We start from the raw sequence: 18442 nt of genomic DNA on the forward strand, positions 1-18442 counted from the left end.
GTATAATTAATTTGTGGTTGAAAGAAGGCCAAAGGTTAAGTAATCTGCCTTGCCTACTGCATGGGACTGTTACTCCAAGGGTAAAGATGGGGCTGCTTCTGCAAGTAATGGGTGAGAAGACATGCTTCTCTTCTAATGGAGCATAGCTCTTTAATGATACCTTCATGCTAGATGTCTGCCGAAAAATAATGTAATAATTTTTGGTCTTTAAAATAAACTGGTGGCAGTGATGTAGATCATCATATATTTTCAGAATTGTATGTTTTTGAAAGCGTTTTGAAATCCAATCAATTTAAATAGAATTATTAAAATGGTGTTTGTTACTTATGATAGATACTAGTCTAGCGTAGAAAAAATATTCACCGACAGGCTCAAAACGATAGCTAATTTACCTTTTTGATGGATGTTTTAATTAATAGTGCAATTTGTGTAACTGCATTATCAATGTGGATAGAAACCCTAGCCGTAGACCCAGAGCCCGCTGAGCTCATCTTTGGTATTTGCACTGCTGAGTATTTAAAGAAATGGTAAATTTTGGAAATACCAGTGAAATACCCTAGAGACTGGAATAAACCATAATGGTTCATAGCTATAAAGACATGCAGCTGATTCTGGTGTGACAGTCGTACATGTGACTTCGTGGTGTCTGTTTTTATTTTTAAATAATATCTTCCTGTCTTTGTTACAAATAGAGAAATAAGTACTTACTTTATTTTCCTTACTTTACATTTTACTTTTATAGTTTGTCTTATCCTTAAATGGTATTGATTGTCTGGCACCATTGAATTTCAAATGTGACTTGTCAGAAATTTTCTCTAAAACTCTGGTTGCTCTACGGTTGTGCCTTCTCAGTACTGAGGATATATATATATGATTTTAATATATGTAAATATATAGAATATATTTTAATATAGAAACATTTATTTATAGACTAGCAGATGGAATAAGTATATATTATGTGTATATTTATTCTGTATACATAAAATATACCCTGCTTATATTATATCAGAATATATATTTTTTATTTTTATATGTATATATGATGTTTGATTGTTAATTCCACTTTTGATCGTGGGGTTTGGATAAACTTCATTGTGCATTTTAATTTTTCTCTAGAGATTTTTTTTCCTGTTAAAAGAAAGCAGCACATTAGGCAATTATTTAGGTCTCAGTATCTTAGGAAATATTGCAAGTAATGTTGCTAGTCTTCTCTTGTCTTTCTGAATTTTTTTTACTAGTTTTTCACTTAGCTTTTAACATTGATATTTAATGTAGCATTCTATTTTTCGGTGTGGCTGTCTAAATTCCCTTTTGTATCTGAAATGGCAAAATAAGCTCTGCACATCATGTATTTGGAATACGTTTGAGATTTCATGGAGTATAAAAGAGGAGGGAGACTCTAGAACAAGTTTGTAGGAGTTTATTTCTAGTCCTTTTGATGTTGAGCTTTAGAGTAGAAGAGGAGGGAATGTAGAACGGACGTATTTTATGGAAGTGTAGTGCATGAAAAGACCTTGGTTATTGATATCATGCTTTTAGAAAACCTCATATTTCTGTATTTGTAGTATGTATCCAGAAGTGATAGTTTGGTCTAAGTTGACGCGATACAGGCAAGTCTTTTTTCATGATGAAGGTGGTCAGACATTGGTACAAGTTGCCTAGAGAGGTTGTGGAGTGTCCATCCATGGAGCTGTTCAGAGCATGGCTGCCCATGAGCCTGATTGACCTGGTAGGACTTCTGAGGTTGGCCATCCCTTGAGCAGGTGGTTGGACCCTAGTGACCTGCTGAGGTACCTTCCAACCTAAGCTGTTCTGTGTTTCTGTGTCTCTAAACATTACTCCCCACTAAAGCTGTATGTCATTCCAAGTTGAAGTGAAGCACATTCAGATGGTCCTGACAGTTCTGAAGAGCGTGAGAAATAAAGTCTAAGTCCTGGTGTCTCGTCTTCAGGCTACTGAGTTATATGTTCATGTTAGGCCAGAAGGGTTTTTTTGCACTAAGTGTTTGGAAACACTGTATTCTTTTTCTGTCTTGTTTGTAACCATTTCCATGACTAGGATCTGTCTTCAGGTTGTGGTGAGGGAGAGCCTTCAAGTGTGATTATTAAAGTTTTGGGGGGGTTGTTCTGTTTTCTGGGGTTTTGATATGAAAAATTATTAATTGCAGGCACAGTCTCAGTATTGCCACTGTTCTACTTAAAATAGGTAGTTCCTTGAACCTCTGCCTTTCTTCCTCTTTCATCTTGCTTTCTAAATTAGTGTGCAGTGACAAACTGCAATAGAGTTTTTTATTGCTGCTTCCTCTTTTCATGGTAGCCATGCATCAAAGGCATCTCTTCATATCTCCACATTTGACGGATGTTCCTGTTCTTTTCCTAGTAAAGAGATACTTCTTCTGAATTTTAAATAAATAGAACAGTTCTGTGGCATAATGCTATTACGATGTGGTGACCTGGCTTTCTCATTTTACGCCTTCAGGAGCTGTCATGAATCTAAGCGGTCATATCGAGCACCTGCTTCTTGCTGTCTTACTAACAGTGCACAGAAAATCCTTTGGAATTTCGATTAAGGAGGAGACAACTGGGACTAGAAACTGCGATTAGCAAGAAAAGGGAGGCAGCAGGGAGTGGAAAGTTGTGGAGGAGCTAAAAATGATATAGAGCCTCCTTAAAGGTCATGGAATCCTTACTTGCATACCTAGCAAAGCTGGAATGGCTTTGGCTTGAATAGTGCATGGGTCATGCTGATCTTAAGCCTCTCTAGATATAATGCACAAACAACAAGTCTTTTTACATACCCCTTGTAAGACAGGCAATATCCAGAAAATGATCATTTTTTCACTTCATTAATTTTCCATGTGCTACCACTCATAAATACTTTACATTAAAGCGTATGCATACCTTGTTGGCAGGTTCATCTAATTACTAAAACTTAGTGCACTTACAAACCATTCATACATTTTCAGGCACGTTAAGAACTAATACAATATAATTAAACCAGCTATTTATGATGATTATTCTTAATGTTTTGCCACCAAGCTATGTAAATTTATATATTGAAAGGAGCTGTTCTTTTTTCTCCAAGGTAACTGCATTTTACAATTCAGAAGCAGGTCTTCAGAAAGTGTTCTTGTTTTTTTTTTTTTTTTAGTTTTACTCGCGAGATAACTCTGCTTCCACTGCTAAATCTAAATGCTGCTCCAGCCCTTCTAGCTTCCCTCAGTGAGATGTCAGACCTGTCTGTCTTCTGTGCGATGGACTTCAAATGGGAAGCATCTTAGACTTTCAGTTGCCTCCTGTATCACTGTGTTCTTTGAGTGCACCTCTTTCTGGGTCTACTTGCCAGTTTGTTCTTGTATACTGAAATAACCTGAAAATTAAAGGAGCTTCTCTTTGAGGTTTTGTTAGTTGGAAAGGAAAAATTTCATCCCCACTGACTGGAGTGGGAGCCTAGTATTAAACAAAACCTGATGAGTGCAAAATGTGTAGGAGGGGGGTACGTTTGGTCTCTCGGAGCAGTTCACTAGGACAGGCGTGGGTCTCCACGTCATGTTTTCCAGGATGATCCTGGGTACCTCTGTTTTACAGAACAGAAATTTTGTTGGGTTCTTTTCATCCCACTGCTATTATTCAGGGGGTTTTTGAATGGGAAGTTTAAAGGCAGTAAAAAGGAAGAGATTTTTGCTTTTGGTAACTTGTCAAATTGCGTGTGTCTTGCCTCTGCCTTTTTTTTTTTTTTTTTTTCTAAATAACACGTAACAATCTTATTTGCAGAAAGATTATCTATTGTCTTTTTTTAAAAGGTTGTCATTTCCTGATTATTTTTTTCCCTTAATGGAACCTTGCAGATTATAAGAATAATAGAGTGCACAGTTACAAAGACAAGTTACTTTGTGCTCTAACTGTGGTTTTTTTCCCATTTTCTTTAGGCCACTGAGGAGGTCTCAAAAAACCTTGTTGCTATGAAAGAAATCTTGTATGGCACAAATGAAAAAGAACCGCAGACAGAAGCTGTGGCACAGCTTGCTCAAGAGCTGTACAACAGTGGTCTTCTTAGTACCCTAGTAGCCGACTTGCAGCTCATTGATTTTGAGGTAAGAAAAGAAGTTTGACATTTCTCATATTGTATGTGTTAAAATAAACACATTTGAATTGCCACTTTAATTGGTTAAGACATCTTTTGATCTTTAGCCTTTTTTTTTTTTTTTCTGGCTGGGACAAAACCATTAGAAAGAGAACTCATTGTTCCAAACTACCTAGAAAATGAAGCAAATACAGAATATGAAATCTGTGAATTTAGGCACAGAAACCACACAAAATTGAAGTAGATAACCCTCTAATCCTGACGATACAGTTATGTTAAAATTATGGAATAATTCTTAATTATTATGTGCATAGGAGGGTTGATATCTTAGTAGTAACACCATAGTGAACACAAGCTACAAGGCATGTCTATATTCGCATCTCGTTAAATTAAATTACTCGAAAAGAGAATTATTGTAACATTTATGAAGAATTTTAAATATTTAAGGCAAAGCTGTTAGTTTTAATAACAAACCAGTATTTCTCTCTCTCGTTAGAAACAAGTGATGCAACCTTTTTGCTGTTTTCCTCATCTTTTTTCTGTTTATTAAAAAAACAGCAAACCCAAGTTTTTATTGATTACTTCAAAATAGCAATACTTATTTGTATTCAAACATATCTCTATACAAAGCTCTACCTGGCATTTGTCGCCACATCACATGGAATAATTTAGCTTTGAAGTGCCATAGCAAAGAGTCACCCTATTCAGTTAAAAGAAATTGCAGTACAGTGGGATTTTCCTATTTTTCCTGAGGTCCCACAAGAAGTGTGTGGTTGTCTAGGAAAGGAGCCAAAAGCCATGTATCTCACTCCACAGCCTTGAGCATAAAGACCATCCCACTTAAGGTTGCTTAAAAATGGTATTGTTCATAAACAAGTTGTTCACAATGGAAACACAACAGTTTAAAGTCTTATTGTAGCATGACATTCCAAAAACAATGGCTTTCTTCCCGGTTCTTTCTTCTCTTCCCTCCACCCCACCCGTAAGTCCCTCAGATTTGTGTTCAATTGTAATACGGTGGTATTTTTTCCTTACCCGCACAACTGTTTATACCAAACATAAAACATTCAGGTTGTTAAATAAGCAAGGAGACCTGGGAAAGCTGAGAGGGAATGCTGAAATGTGATGGCCTTTAATTGCTGAAGAAAGGAAATCACAAAACGTCATCTGGATTCTGCTGACCTCTAGATTCTTATCAGCTTGGTGTTTACTCAGCCCCGTTATTAGCGAAGGAAACTTTCATTATCTCCTGGTAATGAAGAATTATAACAATTCGTACAGGCTTGCTCTCATTAAGGAGAACTATTCATTTTATTCTGAGGGGACTTGAAAAGATTGCAAGTAGTTTCCTGCTTGTGGGCTTTCTGCTGCTTTGTTACACGAGGATATGACGGTTCCCCCTTGAGACAGAACAAGTCATTCACGCGGCTTTCTAGGCTGGACCACGTCTGCTTTTTAAGGATGCAATCTGGCAGACTGTCCAGCTATTGTTGTTACCTAGAATTCATGTCAACACACCTGTGCTCCGAACCTACACTAGCTTCCCACTAATTACGAAGTCAATCACATGTTGGCTTTGATATCCCAAATCCCTATGGTTGGGAGTTACTGCGTTGGAAAGGATTTCTCCATTACCCATGGGGATACGAACTTGATTTCCTGTTGGTTCTTAAACTTGAAGAGTGGGTCTAACATTTATTCCTTCTGGTGCCCCACCACAGCTTGAGGTCATTCAAGGATGAAGCAAATGTCATCTTTTTATCAACAACTTCGCTCTCGTTCCTGAGGAGGGTTTCCTTGTAGAACAGGAATAGACAGGGAACGTTCACTCTGACTCTTGAACTTTCTCAAATGTATTTGCATGTGAATAGTATGGTAAAAAAAAACCCAGAAAAGTAACAAATGTAATGTTTTAATTAAGAAACTGCCTGACTGTCCAGAGCTTGCTGTATGTAAAGACCTGTTTAGAATTATACCCGTATCCGGAACCTTTCTTTCCAAGTAGTGCAGTCAACACAACCATCTACTTATAAACTTACCAGTTACCTCCCTGCGGATTTGTGCTGGCGTGTCTGTAGGAGAGATGGTATCCCTTGTGGTATCCCTTGTGGAACTGTTTTGGATTTTTTTGTTCTTTTTTTTTTTTTTTCAAATGAAGAAAAAAATCCCCTCCAAAAAAACCCCCAAACCGCCTTTTGCATAAAGGAGCCTGAATCCTTCTGCTCGGAAGACAATACTAGCACAGTCTCCCTCTCACCTCTCGCGGTCGTGACTGTTGGCACAGGGTTCAGTGTCTGTTTGCCCTTGTTAGGCCATGAGATCACTTAGTAATACATCCTTCTAACAATAACTGGCTTTGGTATTACTGTGTACCACTATCAGTTCAATCATGTGCATAATAAGGAAATGCTGTTCTTGCTGGTGAATCCAAAGCAAATTGTGAGATCCAGCGCAAAATTGGCAATGTTAGTGAATGAGAGTTGATGACTATATTATGTGGAGTTTGAGTAAAGCAATTTCTGGAAACACTGCTCTACTCATTTCAGAACAAAGGGTTCTGGTGTTGCTTTGGGCTGGCTTTCAGTGGAATTGTAATTGAGAAAACAAGCGTTTACAAACAAACTCTTATATCCTGAAAACAACACTCTAACAAAACTGTCCATGCTAATTCACAAACATGCCATTTGTAAAACTACAGTCCTCCTACATTTTTATAAACATTCGATTTTTTTTCTTATGCAGTCTTCTTGATGTTGATTAGAAAACAGAAATAATTTTGAATAATTGCTGCTGTTTTTCAAATTCTTCCTAATTAAATATGCCTTGCGTTTTACTCAAAAGCTTGCTGATGTTACTCAGGGCATTTGTCGTACAACTAGAGATTGTCAAGAAACATTGTCTACGTGTGTTTTTTTGTGTATAACGTTCAGGGAACCTTCAGGTGGAGTTGCTTAACAGGGCTTTATTTGCAAGTCCAGGCTTAGTACAAGTTTGCCTAGGCTTTTTCTGGATGAGATCTGATAACACATGGGCCTGAAGTTGTCTTTATGGCAATCCAAAGTGGAAAGTTAATTGCAGAAATCTGGGTTTTAAGTGGTGCATGTGAGTGACAGTGAAAAGTGCTTATATTTATAATCAGCTTTTTGTTAGATGTCTGTACCAATTTGTCGTCTTTAGCTATGGTCTGACAGAAGAAATGAATAGAAGATGTATATATATTCAACAGAGAGCGCATTCCCAGCTCCATTTATAGTGTCTGGTGCTATCCTTGTGCATTTTCTTGTGTATAATCTGTGCTGAATTCCAGCATCCTGGTCTTATTTATACTTCTTTTGTCCATTGAAAAATGTGAGACTTGCATTTTAGGTCGGTGGATGATTTCTCTTTGTAGTTTTTATTTACTTATTTAACTTCTGTAAGTTATAGTTTTAAGTTGGATGTTAACACTGCAGTCAGAAATGCTCTGTGCACTCTTAATGGTGGCATTACGTGTTCCTTGGCCAGGGGAGAGGAGAATGGAATATTGAAGAAACACACTTTCAGGCAAGAGCACAGTTAAAAACTGGTATGTTATTAGCAAACACAAGTGTAAAACAAGCCCGGCAGATTGATGCTACATAGAAGTATCTGATGAAACATCAACTGGCTTTGCTTCTTCGTGTAAATTACCCGTGATCTGGCTGCGACATGATGTAATGTTTTGAGTGCTTTAGCATATTTGAAACACGTATAAAGAAACAGAATATTTGATCTGTTTAAGATCAGAGTACAGAAGCTGACTGAACTGCAGAACTCACACGGTATAAACGCGTGAGATGATGATAATGTTTAATTGTCGCTTGCCTAGTGGACTTGAATGTTATGTGTTTAACTGCTAATGTTTTCGACAGGGCAAAAAAGATGTTGCGCAAATTTTCAACAACATCCTCAGAAGGCAAATTGGTACAAGAACTCCCACAGTGGAATACATCTGCACTCAACAGAATATATTGTTCATGCTATTAAAAGGGTATGTACACTGCGAAGCATAAATAAGCTTTTACATGAAGTAAGAAGTTTTTAAATTTGTGGAGAAGCAGTGAGTTCTGAAATGGGTTTTATTCCTTTGCGGAATGCTTTTCTTTTTTCTCTTGGGGCTTGTAATTCCTCTAAGTAAAGGAAAACTTGAGTAATAAATCACCAAACGTATACTTTTCCATGAAATATGACTGAAAATTGAGACCTGTTAGTAACCTAAAATATTATTACTGAGGTAGTGCAGACATTTTTCTTTCAGTATACTATTTGATCCTATATAAGCTATTTCCTTGTGAACTTACTGGTTCATTAAGAATTAAAGGCTGTTTTTTTTTCCTTTAACCATTGTCATTTCCATTTTTCTGTCCTATCCCCTGGTCTTAGTTTGGTCTTAGACTTTTTATTCATAGTGATTTATATTCCTGTAGTGACACAAATGCACCAACTCAAACTTGACCAAACAAAGAATGATTTGGGGCATATGGTGCGTGCCGGACGGCTGTTTCTTCCTCTGTTCTTGTATTGTCTGGTGTGCTGGATGGTGGAGAATCACGCCATACTGAATATGTGGTTGCACATGTAGAGCTGCGGATCTCAAACATGGAAGCAGAAAGGTGTTATTAACATTTTCATGTTAAAATAAGATTTAAAAAAAAAAAAGAGAATGTGCTCTCCCCATTTAAAAGGAATTACTCACATTTCTAATAACATTAATTAAGAAGGTTCTGAAAATTGCAATCCCAATGTGTTATTTTGGGATAGCAAAGTTTATCAAATACTAATAAACCATTTAAAAATGCAGCTATTTCAAGTACTAGTTTTACAATTTGTGTTAAATCTGCTGGGCAGGCTTACTGCAGTTGATGACTTTATTCCACCTACTGGGATAGCTAGAGGACGTATGAAAAGGCCATGCTTCTCAGTGACCTACTTGCCTGCGTTATGTTGGTAGCACTGAGATGTGGGAATAATCAAGTATGTTTTTAATGTTTAAACAGGAAGCTTTATTGTGTCCTTCCTTTTCCTTCCGCCTAGTTCATAGTAGCAATTAGAGATGCTAATTAACCTGCCACATACATGGCGCATTAGGCTATTTTATTGTAACATCTCTACGTTTACCTGATCGTGGCCATTTGTGTAAGCCACTGGAAAAAAGAATCATACAAGAAACTTCCTCTGTGGAGAAAGCAGAATTTTACATCTTTTAGTTTCGTGCTGACTCCAAAGGTTTAGCACCAGAAGCAGTATGGAACGTTAGCTTCTATTCGTACGAGTGTAAGATGCACGCTTGTCTGCCAGAAGTGCTTTGTTGTGTGGGTTTTTTATGTTTGTTTTTTTTTTTTTTTCCCCCTGCTTTACAGCCCTGATTTTGGGGGGAAGCAAGATTTAAATGTTAGAGGGACAAAAGGATTATTAGTTGTGGCATAACACAAACGAAAATACTGATTCAGTAGTTCTTCAAAATAATTTACAAAAGGCGGCAAAGACATTTGAGGTGCAGAGAGATGAAACGACATTCTCGGCGTGCTCTCATTGATGTGTGACTGAATGAGGGCTGTAACACATCCGTCCTAATTTTTAATCTGTGTTGTCACTCTTCAGAGAGCATTATTCTGACAGGGATTGTTGAAACACATATTCATAAGTCACAATGTTTGAAATGGGCATTTAGTTAGCTTTAATGACTTAAATGTTAGGTCTGGTATCCAACTGAGGCAAGTTTATGTAAATTTGAACTATAAGTTGGGTTGCAAAAAGTTCAGCAGCTTTCAGATCTCCATGACAGGTTAAATGGAAAAGCATTGCAGGATTTAACATGAAAATTAACTCGTAAGAAAATGTTTTTGTATAATAATACAGTTAGTGCTTAGTATGCACAATGATACTTTGCTCCTGAATTATTCTGGTGAATTTGAACTAGCTTCCAATGGTATAGGACAAAAGATTCTTCAGGTGGGAGGCAGGAAAGTGTATAAGATGCTTTGACTGCTCCAGAACCAGGTAGGAACAACAGACGTAACTTTTCTGTAGGCTGGGATAGCTTACATCGCAACATGCTGAGATGAGTTCTTGATTTGGAAAGGCAGTCCCATCTTCTTCCAGGGTTCTACTGTTAGCTTGCTTGGGAAAACAAGGAGCTAGTAGCAAGTACAAAAGTGTATTTCTATCAAATATGTCTTAAACGCACTGTTGTGAGATTTTGACAGCTGCTGTTGGCATATGCTAAAATCAGCTGAGAGCCCTGCAGTATCTGAGCAAGAAAGCCTGCCAAGGAAGTGTAGCAACAATTTCTAAGTGAAGCCATCAGGGATGGCTTCATCACTTCTATCAAATCGGTGATGGACGTGTTCCAGAGGTTTCTTGTAAGAAGGTGTGGATGCTTTGCTAGAGGCACTACAGACTCAGGCACAGAGAAGGTGTTCAATATTGTCCTTACAGTCAGAGGACACTGTTGCCGGTGTTTCAGGCTTGAAGCCTGTGATGTGCAGAGTAGCCAGTGATGCTGAAAAAGGATTTAGTGAAAGAGAAGACATGAGTTTATGTCTAGTATTATTAACCCTTCATGCTCATATTATGGATAGTTTTATGTAAATTACGGTCATGTTTAAGCAAACCGCTTTCAAGACGAAATCACTTACTGCTTTTCCAGATGTCTGCAATCCCACCAATATGAAAAAAGAAAACTGATTTTGAGTATAAAGAAAATATTCTTATTTAGTCTTGTTTCTCAGTTTGTGAAAATCATTTGTATTTGCTATAATTTGGCATTTAATTGGCAATGATTTCAGTAATATTTCCTACGAGTTTTTAAAAGTAGAGTTTAATGCAGAAATAAGTACCTCTAATTTTTTTGAATTTTTGTTTACTTGATAGCACTGAAAACTGTAATTAGCAGTGTGATCTTGCAATGCTAACTTGTGAAAGTATTCATAAAGAATATGGTTGTGTGTTTGTTTTTTTTTTTTAATAGGTACGAATCTCCAGAAATTGCTCTAAATTGTGGAATAATGCTTAGAGAATGCATCAGGCATGAACCACTTGCTAAAATAATCTTGTGGTCAGAACAATTCTATGATTTCTTCAGATATGTGGAAATGTCAACGTTTGACATTGCTTCGGATGCATTTGCCACATTCAAGGTAATTTACATACAACATTTGAATTATTGTTTCTGTAGTTGTCCTCTATGTGAAGCCAGATGTTGTGTGTTACATTCTTGGGCAAAACAAGCCTAGGGAGAAGGAAGAAAAAAAATAGGTGTGATGCAAATGGGTAAGCTGGGCACTGTTCTTCCTTATTTCTTAGAATGCAAGACGTTCCTTTAAATGTATATTCTATGTCCCTGATAACTTTTATTCCAGAAAGCACGATTTAAACTATCATGCATTAGCTGAATATATGTGCACTTCCATGCCAGGGGCTTTTAAATCTGTGTCTCCACTTCCTCAAGTGAGCAAACTCCTTTTCATTCTGTTACAAACCTGAGGTTATTTGATGCTGATGCTTTGTCTGGGGAAATTATTTTTTGTCCTAAACCAACGAGTTATGGGACTCTAAGCATAATATTGGTCAGTATTAAATAGTGGGTCTTAACCTTGATTGTGTATAGCTCTGTGCAGACTGTAGCCTTGATCTGTAAATGGCGTTCTTCAATGATAATTCCACAGGCTATTTACCTGTGTGAATTAACATAATGCAAAATAGACCTTTCCTAAGTGATGTCAAGATCCTTAGCAGTGTCTGGGTAACTGCATTCGTGTCCTAAATCTCTTCGCTTAATGAAATAGCAAAATTTTCTATTGGATGTCTTGTGTACTCACTGTTGAATGAGAATGTATGTGTACTGTTAAAATATTTTAGTGAAAATATTGGGTTTGTGCTCTTTTACAGGATTTGCTTACAAGACACAAGTTGCTAAGTGCAGAATTTTTGGAACAACATTATGATAGGGTGAGCAGATACGTTTTAATATTCAGAGTTTTGTAGTGCTGTGTATCTTATTTGAAGAAATCGGTATTTTCATTCCTTGTTTAGCTTTAGTTTTGGAAATTTGCATACGATATTAAAACAATTGAACTTACAGTAATTTCTGCCAAGCAGTAAAATTAAGATCAAAACCTTACTGTTGAATGTAGAAAGATGTAAAAACAAGAGAAGGCAGCAGAAATCTAGTTCTGTGAAAACTAGATCTGATTTTTTTCCACTAGAGGGAACCCTTTCCTTGTCGTTTTCTTTTGTCTGTATTAAGCCGTGACAACCAAGGAATACAAGATAGCCCTCCTCCACCTGCTGGGGACTCCTGAAACGAATTAGCAAGTGTTCAAGAGCAGGAAATATTAAAGTTTAAGAAATAATGAGATAACTACTTCCACCATATTGCAATCTAAACATTAAAAGCTCCTGAAAAAGTAAATTTTTTTTTTTTTTTTTTAAGCATATACGATGTTTAAACAAGAGTGACTTACAGGAACCTACTGAGATTTCAGATTTTGTTTACATTTTTGTTATGGGTTTGCACTACCTCCAGTTGGTTATAATAATTTGGAAGAAGAGTGTGTTACGACACTTGGAAAGGTCCTAACCCTTTTCTTTATTCTGTGTGTAGTTCTTCAGTGAATATGAGAAGTTACTTCATTCAGAAAATTATGTGACAAAGAGACAGTCGCTTAAGGTAAGGCAATTTTATTTTCTTCTTACGTGCAAAGTTAGAGAATTCCTTTAATTTCAAAGTGGGTTGACTTTAGTTGAAATGGCTTCAGTAGCTGCCTTGGATAATGTTATTTTAATTTTTCATATGTTTTAATTCTTGAGATCAGCTATTTTTCTTTAATGCGGTCCTTCCTTTATTTAGTGTTCAGCACACACCAAGTCATTTCTCTCCCTATGCAGAAATGGCGATATGCAAGTATGTTTATTTTTGTTGGGGTTTTTCCTTCAACAAATCTGGACACAGTTAAATAATTTAATAAGGATACACATGGTGTGACTAGAGCAATACCAATCTTAAGTTCACTATTTCTAACCTACTTGAATGTAAATATGATACGTAATTTGTAGCAAGGGTGGTACTTGTGAGGAATATCTTATTACTCCCTTCTGGACAAAGAAGGTAGCAAAAGAAGTGTAAATATTTCCCATTTGAAGTACTAACTCTTCTTTGTCATCGTTGTTTTTTTTGTTTTTTGAAACCACATTCTTATTGGTGATGTATAGCTTCTGTATAAATGAAAAAATAATGAAATCTTGGGGGAAAAAAGACTTAAAAAGACTTTTCTTTCAATTCCAGTTCATAACAAGGGGGGGAAAAGAGGTGATTTTTTCACTTGTTGAGAAAAAGGAGAAACTGCATCGCTGAAATAAGAGGAAATTGCACCTTGTACTTAAAAATTCAGGATATTTGAGTTCTGTCTTAACTGTCTTTACAGACTGGTGTCAACTACTCAGTGTGTTTGAAAGCACTCATGAAAATGTTCTTGTGTCCAATGTCAGTCATTTTCTCCTTTGGGCTTGTTTTCCACTTCTAGCTTCTTGGTGAATTGTTATTGGACAGACACAACTTCACAATTATGACGAAGTACATCAGTAAACCTGAAAATCTCAAACTAATGATGAACCTTCTACGAGACAAGAGTCGTAACATTCAGTTTGAGGCCTTTCATGTGTTTAAGGTATGTTAAAAAAAAAAACAACCAACACAATTAAACAAACATCAAAAGAACGCCACCAGAAGTTGTGTAGTTGAGTAAACTACTTAGCTGAGCCTAAACGAAGCTTATCTTAATGTCTGCTAAGTGGTTAAATAAAGAGCGCGCTAATGTTTGTCTTTATTATGGCCCTTTACAAATAACTACCTTTGTATCTTTTGAAAATTGTTTAGAAACCACTTAGGGACTTTCATGTGGTTGTCGGTGTAATCTGGCGTAGAAAATTTTGGAATTAGGAAAGGTAAAGTGCAGTAAGATAAGGAGGAATGATTTCACGTGAAATCATGAAGCATCTTGGAGTTCAAAAGTGTTTTTGTCATGCTGTGTGATCTATGGAGGTTAGCAGTATTTTAGTCGTCACCTAAATTTCAAAGCCTAAGTTGTAGTTTGCACGTTGTAACAGATGCCTTCTGACTTTGCAGCAGACAAGCAAATAGCTAAGAGCTCGGAGACATAATTTGAGGTATTAAAGTTTTCAGTGAACTTTAAGATCCCCATCTGATGCTGTCTATAATATGAAACCATGCGTTTGCTACAGAATTTAGCCATGAGGTACCTTCAGAGGTTTCTGCAGAGGGTGTTGTGGCTCATCATCTCCCACATATTAAATTTACTTCGGCACTGGTGTTCAGTTTGTATTCCGATAAAAAAAAGTGGAGGGGTTTTATCTTAAAACTTGCATTCTGTTATTTTTTTCTGTAGAGATACTGGAATACCGAATAATTAAAACATCATTTTAAGTTATTGTCATCACTGTTTTGTTGGCTAGGTTTGTTTTTTAGCATAGTCTTCTGTTTCCTACTATTACACTAAACGCCTTTTGTTTTCTTGCAGGTGTTTGTAGCCAATCCTAACAAGACACAGCCTATATTAGACATCCTTCTAAAGAACCAGACCAAACTTATTGAGTTCCTCAGCAAGTTTCAGAATGACAGGACCGAGGATGAACAATTTAATGATGAGAAGACGTATTTAGTTAAACAGATCAGGGATTTGAAGAGACCAGCACAGCAAGAAGCTTAACCTCCAATAAACCCTTAAAATATTAAACCCAAATTCAGCATTTGCTGTTAGATATTCAGCATCAGGCACTCTTATCGATTCATGAGGAACATTACTGCTAATCTGCTGTTCAGTGAACGGTTTTTGTTTTTCTCTTTTCTTTTTTAGTCCAAGTTGAAAAACATAGCTGCTGCTTTCTTGCACAATGTGGACTTTCTTGATATTTGTGTCATTTCAGAATTCAAAGACACTGCTTGTTTTAGGAGTCCTGAAAAGAAAGATTCTAGGTTCGTGTAAGCAAACATATAGATACTAGTGTGGTTTAGGAGAGAAGGTATTAATGTAGTTAAGTAACAGGTTGCATGCTTGCAAATCTGAATAAATCTGTATGTTTGCACTTACCTTGTTTGAGATATGAGCACAACGTGACCTGTGCATACCTGGCACCATAGTGTAAGATTATATGCCTTGATTTTACAAAAAATAAATATGTGCAGTGCTTTATTTGTAATCAAAGGGGAAATGTATCTAAGATGTGAGCTTATTGGGATAAACAGTTGTCTTGCAAATAAACTGATATTGAAACTTAGCAACTTTTAAAAGAGTGAAATCTCAAGGTTCATAAGGAAAATGTATATATGCCTTTCACTGCTTTATAGAACTTTTTTTTTGACATGATTTTATTTTTCTGAGAATTGACTTGTAAACTTGGAAATATGTTCTAAGGGGTTTTGTTAATTTTACTTTAAAGGTATTTCAGACAGTAGACCTAGCAGTGACATTTTGCATTTCATTTCAGCGATGCTTGCTGGTTTCTTTTGTATATAACTCCTAGGCTGCTCATTTCTTTAAAATATGATTTAATTTGTACAGCAGAGGAATGTTATTGTATTAGTCTGTAACTATTACCTAATATTGAGTTTTGCAAAATGAATGCTCATATGTAATTGAATACTTCAGATCACATGGAAATGCTGATTTAACAATCTTAAGTACTGCAGCATTAAAAGGAGAAAAAAAAAAACCCAAACAAATTCTTTGTATTCACTTATCTAATGGGGTGCCATCAACTAGGGTAGGCTGAAATAGAGAACTGGAACCCTTTATACTACATTCGTACTGGATAATATTGGCCTTTCTTCAGTTAAACTAGCATTGTGCTCACCAACTCTGCAAATGGCAAAGATGACGCTAAATTAATATCGATTCCTCTTACTTCTGGGGAGCCTGCAGTGCATCATTTCTTTCTTACACTAAATAACTCTGTACGGTAGTTGTGAATGATTTATGTTCCCTCCAACTTCAAGAAACAATTTCATAGGTGTCCTAGGGTAACAAAATGATTTAATCTTGTTGATTTTGTTCTTTAATGCTGCAAACTATCAGTATTTATAAAAAAAAAAAGCCAATTGATTTTGCACCATGTTTTTGTTACTGTGACCATACAAAAGGAATCTATTAAGTATAGCTAAATGATGTTATTAAAACTGTATCTATCCATCATATAGTAACGCAAAGATCACAACCAAGCAAACTTACGGATTGGAGTCTGAAAGTTCAAATTCTGCATGGCTGAATCTGATTGAGAATTCTATAGAAAATGTTTGTTGTTTCCTGTCCTCTTCCGAATTCAAATGTTATGCAGTCAGCAAGATGAAACTCCTACGTGACATTTAAGCTGATTTGAAAGCCTTCACAAGGGAAGTTAGCTCCAGAAAATTGAGTGTTTTCACTCAGATGTTTAAAATTGCTCTTAACATTATAATTGGTCTTTTAAAGGTTCTTAACGTGTCCTTTGCAAACCGATTCATTTTGCCTACAGGGAAGAAAATAGCTTACTGTTACCGAATATCGCTTACAGAGGCAGGCAGAATTGGCCATGAGGTGGTATTATAGTTCAGTACTAACAGTCTATTATATTTTGGGTTGTCGTAACTGAGTGGAGGAAAAACATTATTCGCCAAGTTACTCACCATAACATATAAGGCTTCCTCTTTAGAAAAACGTAGACGTGCTGAAGATTTATATATGTAAAGAAGTGAAAACATTTGGACTGGGATAGAGGTTACTCTATATTAGGCCTTGGTAACAATGGCTATGGTGACTTTTTTTTAATATGTGGAAACATTTGAATGTTAGCTTTCGGAAAGAAGTTGTATTTAAATTAAAGCTCATTTGACGTGCTCTTCGTATTAAAAATCTATTGTTCTGGAAGTGGTTTCTTATCTGCTTGAAGGCTTAAGGGTATTACTAAAAGTTATTTAAATGTAAGCTTTTTTTTTTTTTTTTTTTTTAAATAAGAGATGTATACAATTGTAATTCTACTTCCGTGGTAGCATTTCATTTCTCCTGAGGAAAATGCGTTTCTTATCCAAAAAATCTGGCTGGCCCCATAATTTAAATTGCAATAAAATTTTGAAGAAAAGTGTGTATTCTTTACTGTGTTACTGAAAAGGATGAGTGTCTTGTGGATGTGTATCTGATCTCCTTTATTGCCTTAGAGGGGTTCAACTTTCTCCCTTTTAAGTGTATAATAATTTTAAATGATGAAAAACTCTGTCTTGCAAAAACATTTTTAAGGAACTAAGACAAAGTGCTGTATTAGAGATGCAATCAATTTTAATTAATTGTCGGTAGCCTCTCTTGCCTGTTTGTAGCATTATTTCCTGATTCTATTCCTTTTTTGCGTGGCCAAGGGCAAAGAGAGGAGATGCTGTTTCCTGCGCCACATCTAGAGACGGGACCCGATAGGATTAGTGGAAGTGGATCCTGGATAATTTTTGGCCCTTCCCTTTTCTTTAAATTTCAGGACCTGAAAATGTGTGCAATCGGTAACTCTTTCCTTAGAAAATCCTGTGGTCTCTTTGCCATTGAAGCTGTCTGCCTCTGTCTGTTTTTCACGGGTAACGCCCCAAGTTACGCAAGGTGGCAAACGTCAAGAGAGTGTGTTGCATTTAAAAAAAACAAACAATAAAACATTCAGGAGTTTTTGTTGCAGATTCTTTCGATTATTTTTTTTTTTTTTAGCAAAATTACTGAAAAATCTGGTTTCCTGCCAGCAACACACTTGCCTTGCAGACAGAAATATTTGATCTTTTATAGCCCTCACTAGAGGATACGCCTGTTTGAGCCTTTATATCAAATGTTAGTACTTCTCTCCATCACTGACAGTAAGGTCACAGGTTACAAGGGGAAGGAGTAATTCATACTTGTAGTCAAACAAATGGCAGATTTTAATTAAAGAGTGGTCAAGTTGGTACTTGACTGGGTGTTTGGATGAAACGGCCCCGGCGGGAGGAGGCATGGGAAAAACAAGATGTTGCACTGACTTCTAAAAATTTGTTTTCCCTGCAGAATTGATGAGCAGGACCTGCCTTATGAGTGGCCATCTCCAGGAACCAGAGTAAAAGTCGCCCTCGGAGCCCGTGAGAGCACGTCACGGAGAAAGCTGCTTTCAGTAAGTTTCCTTCTGTTTGTGGCCTGCTAAGTCATTCCTAGAAGGCAATTCCATCAGTTTCCCTTTTGCTGCTACCCTTTTCTTGTCCCCCTTTATTCTAGACCTTTGCTGACTGCTTTCTTGAATCATTTTTCTGTCCGTATTGCTTTCCTTTATGTGGCTCTTCGTGTGAGCTGGT

The 18442-nt window shown here is 36.6% G+C and overlaps 1 protein-coding gene across 1 annotated transcript in view; it reads left to right on the forward strand.

Moving 5' to 3' along the window:
- Positions 1-17099, forward strand: part of CAB39 (calcium binding protein 39) — a 42993-nt gene extending 25894 nt beyond the window's left edge. Inside the window, exons 3-9 of the mRNA XM_082487099.1 lie at positions 3929-4093; positions 7974-8092; positions 11072-11240; positions 11992-12051; positions 12707-12772; positions 13626-13769; positions 14640-17099. Of these exons, the coding sequence (XP_082343225.1) occupies positions 3929-4093; positions 7974-8092; positions 11072-11240; positions 11992-12051; positions 12707-12772; positions 13626-13769; positions 14640-14828 (912 nt within the window). The 3' untranslated portion in view covers positions 14829-17099. The remainder of the gene's footprint in view (positions 1-3928; positions 4094-7973; positions 8093-11071; positions 11241-11991; positions 12052-12706; positions 12773-13625; positions 13770-14639) is intronic.
- The last annotated feature ends 1343 nt before the right edge of the window (positions 17100-18442 follow it).

Source organism: Vanellus vanellus (genome assembly GCF_965231255.1).
Source record: "Vanellus vanellus genome assembly, chromosome: 8".
In the NCBI taxonomy this organism is placed as follows: domain Eukaryota; kingdom Metazoa; phylum Chordata; class Aves; order Charadriiformes; family Charadriidae; genus Vanellus; species Vanellus vanellus.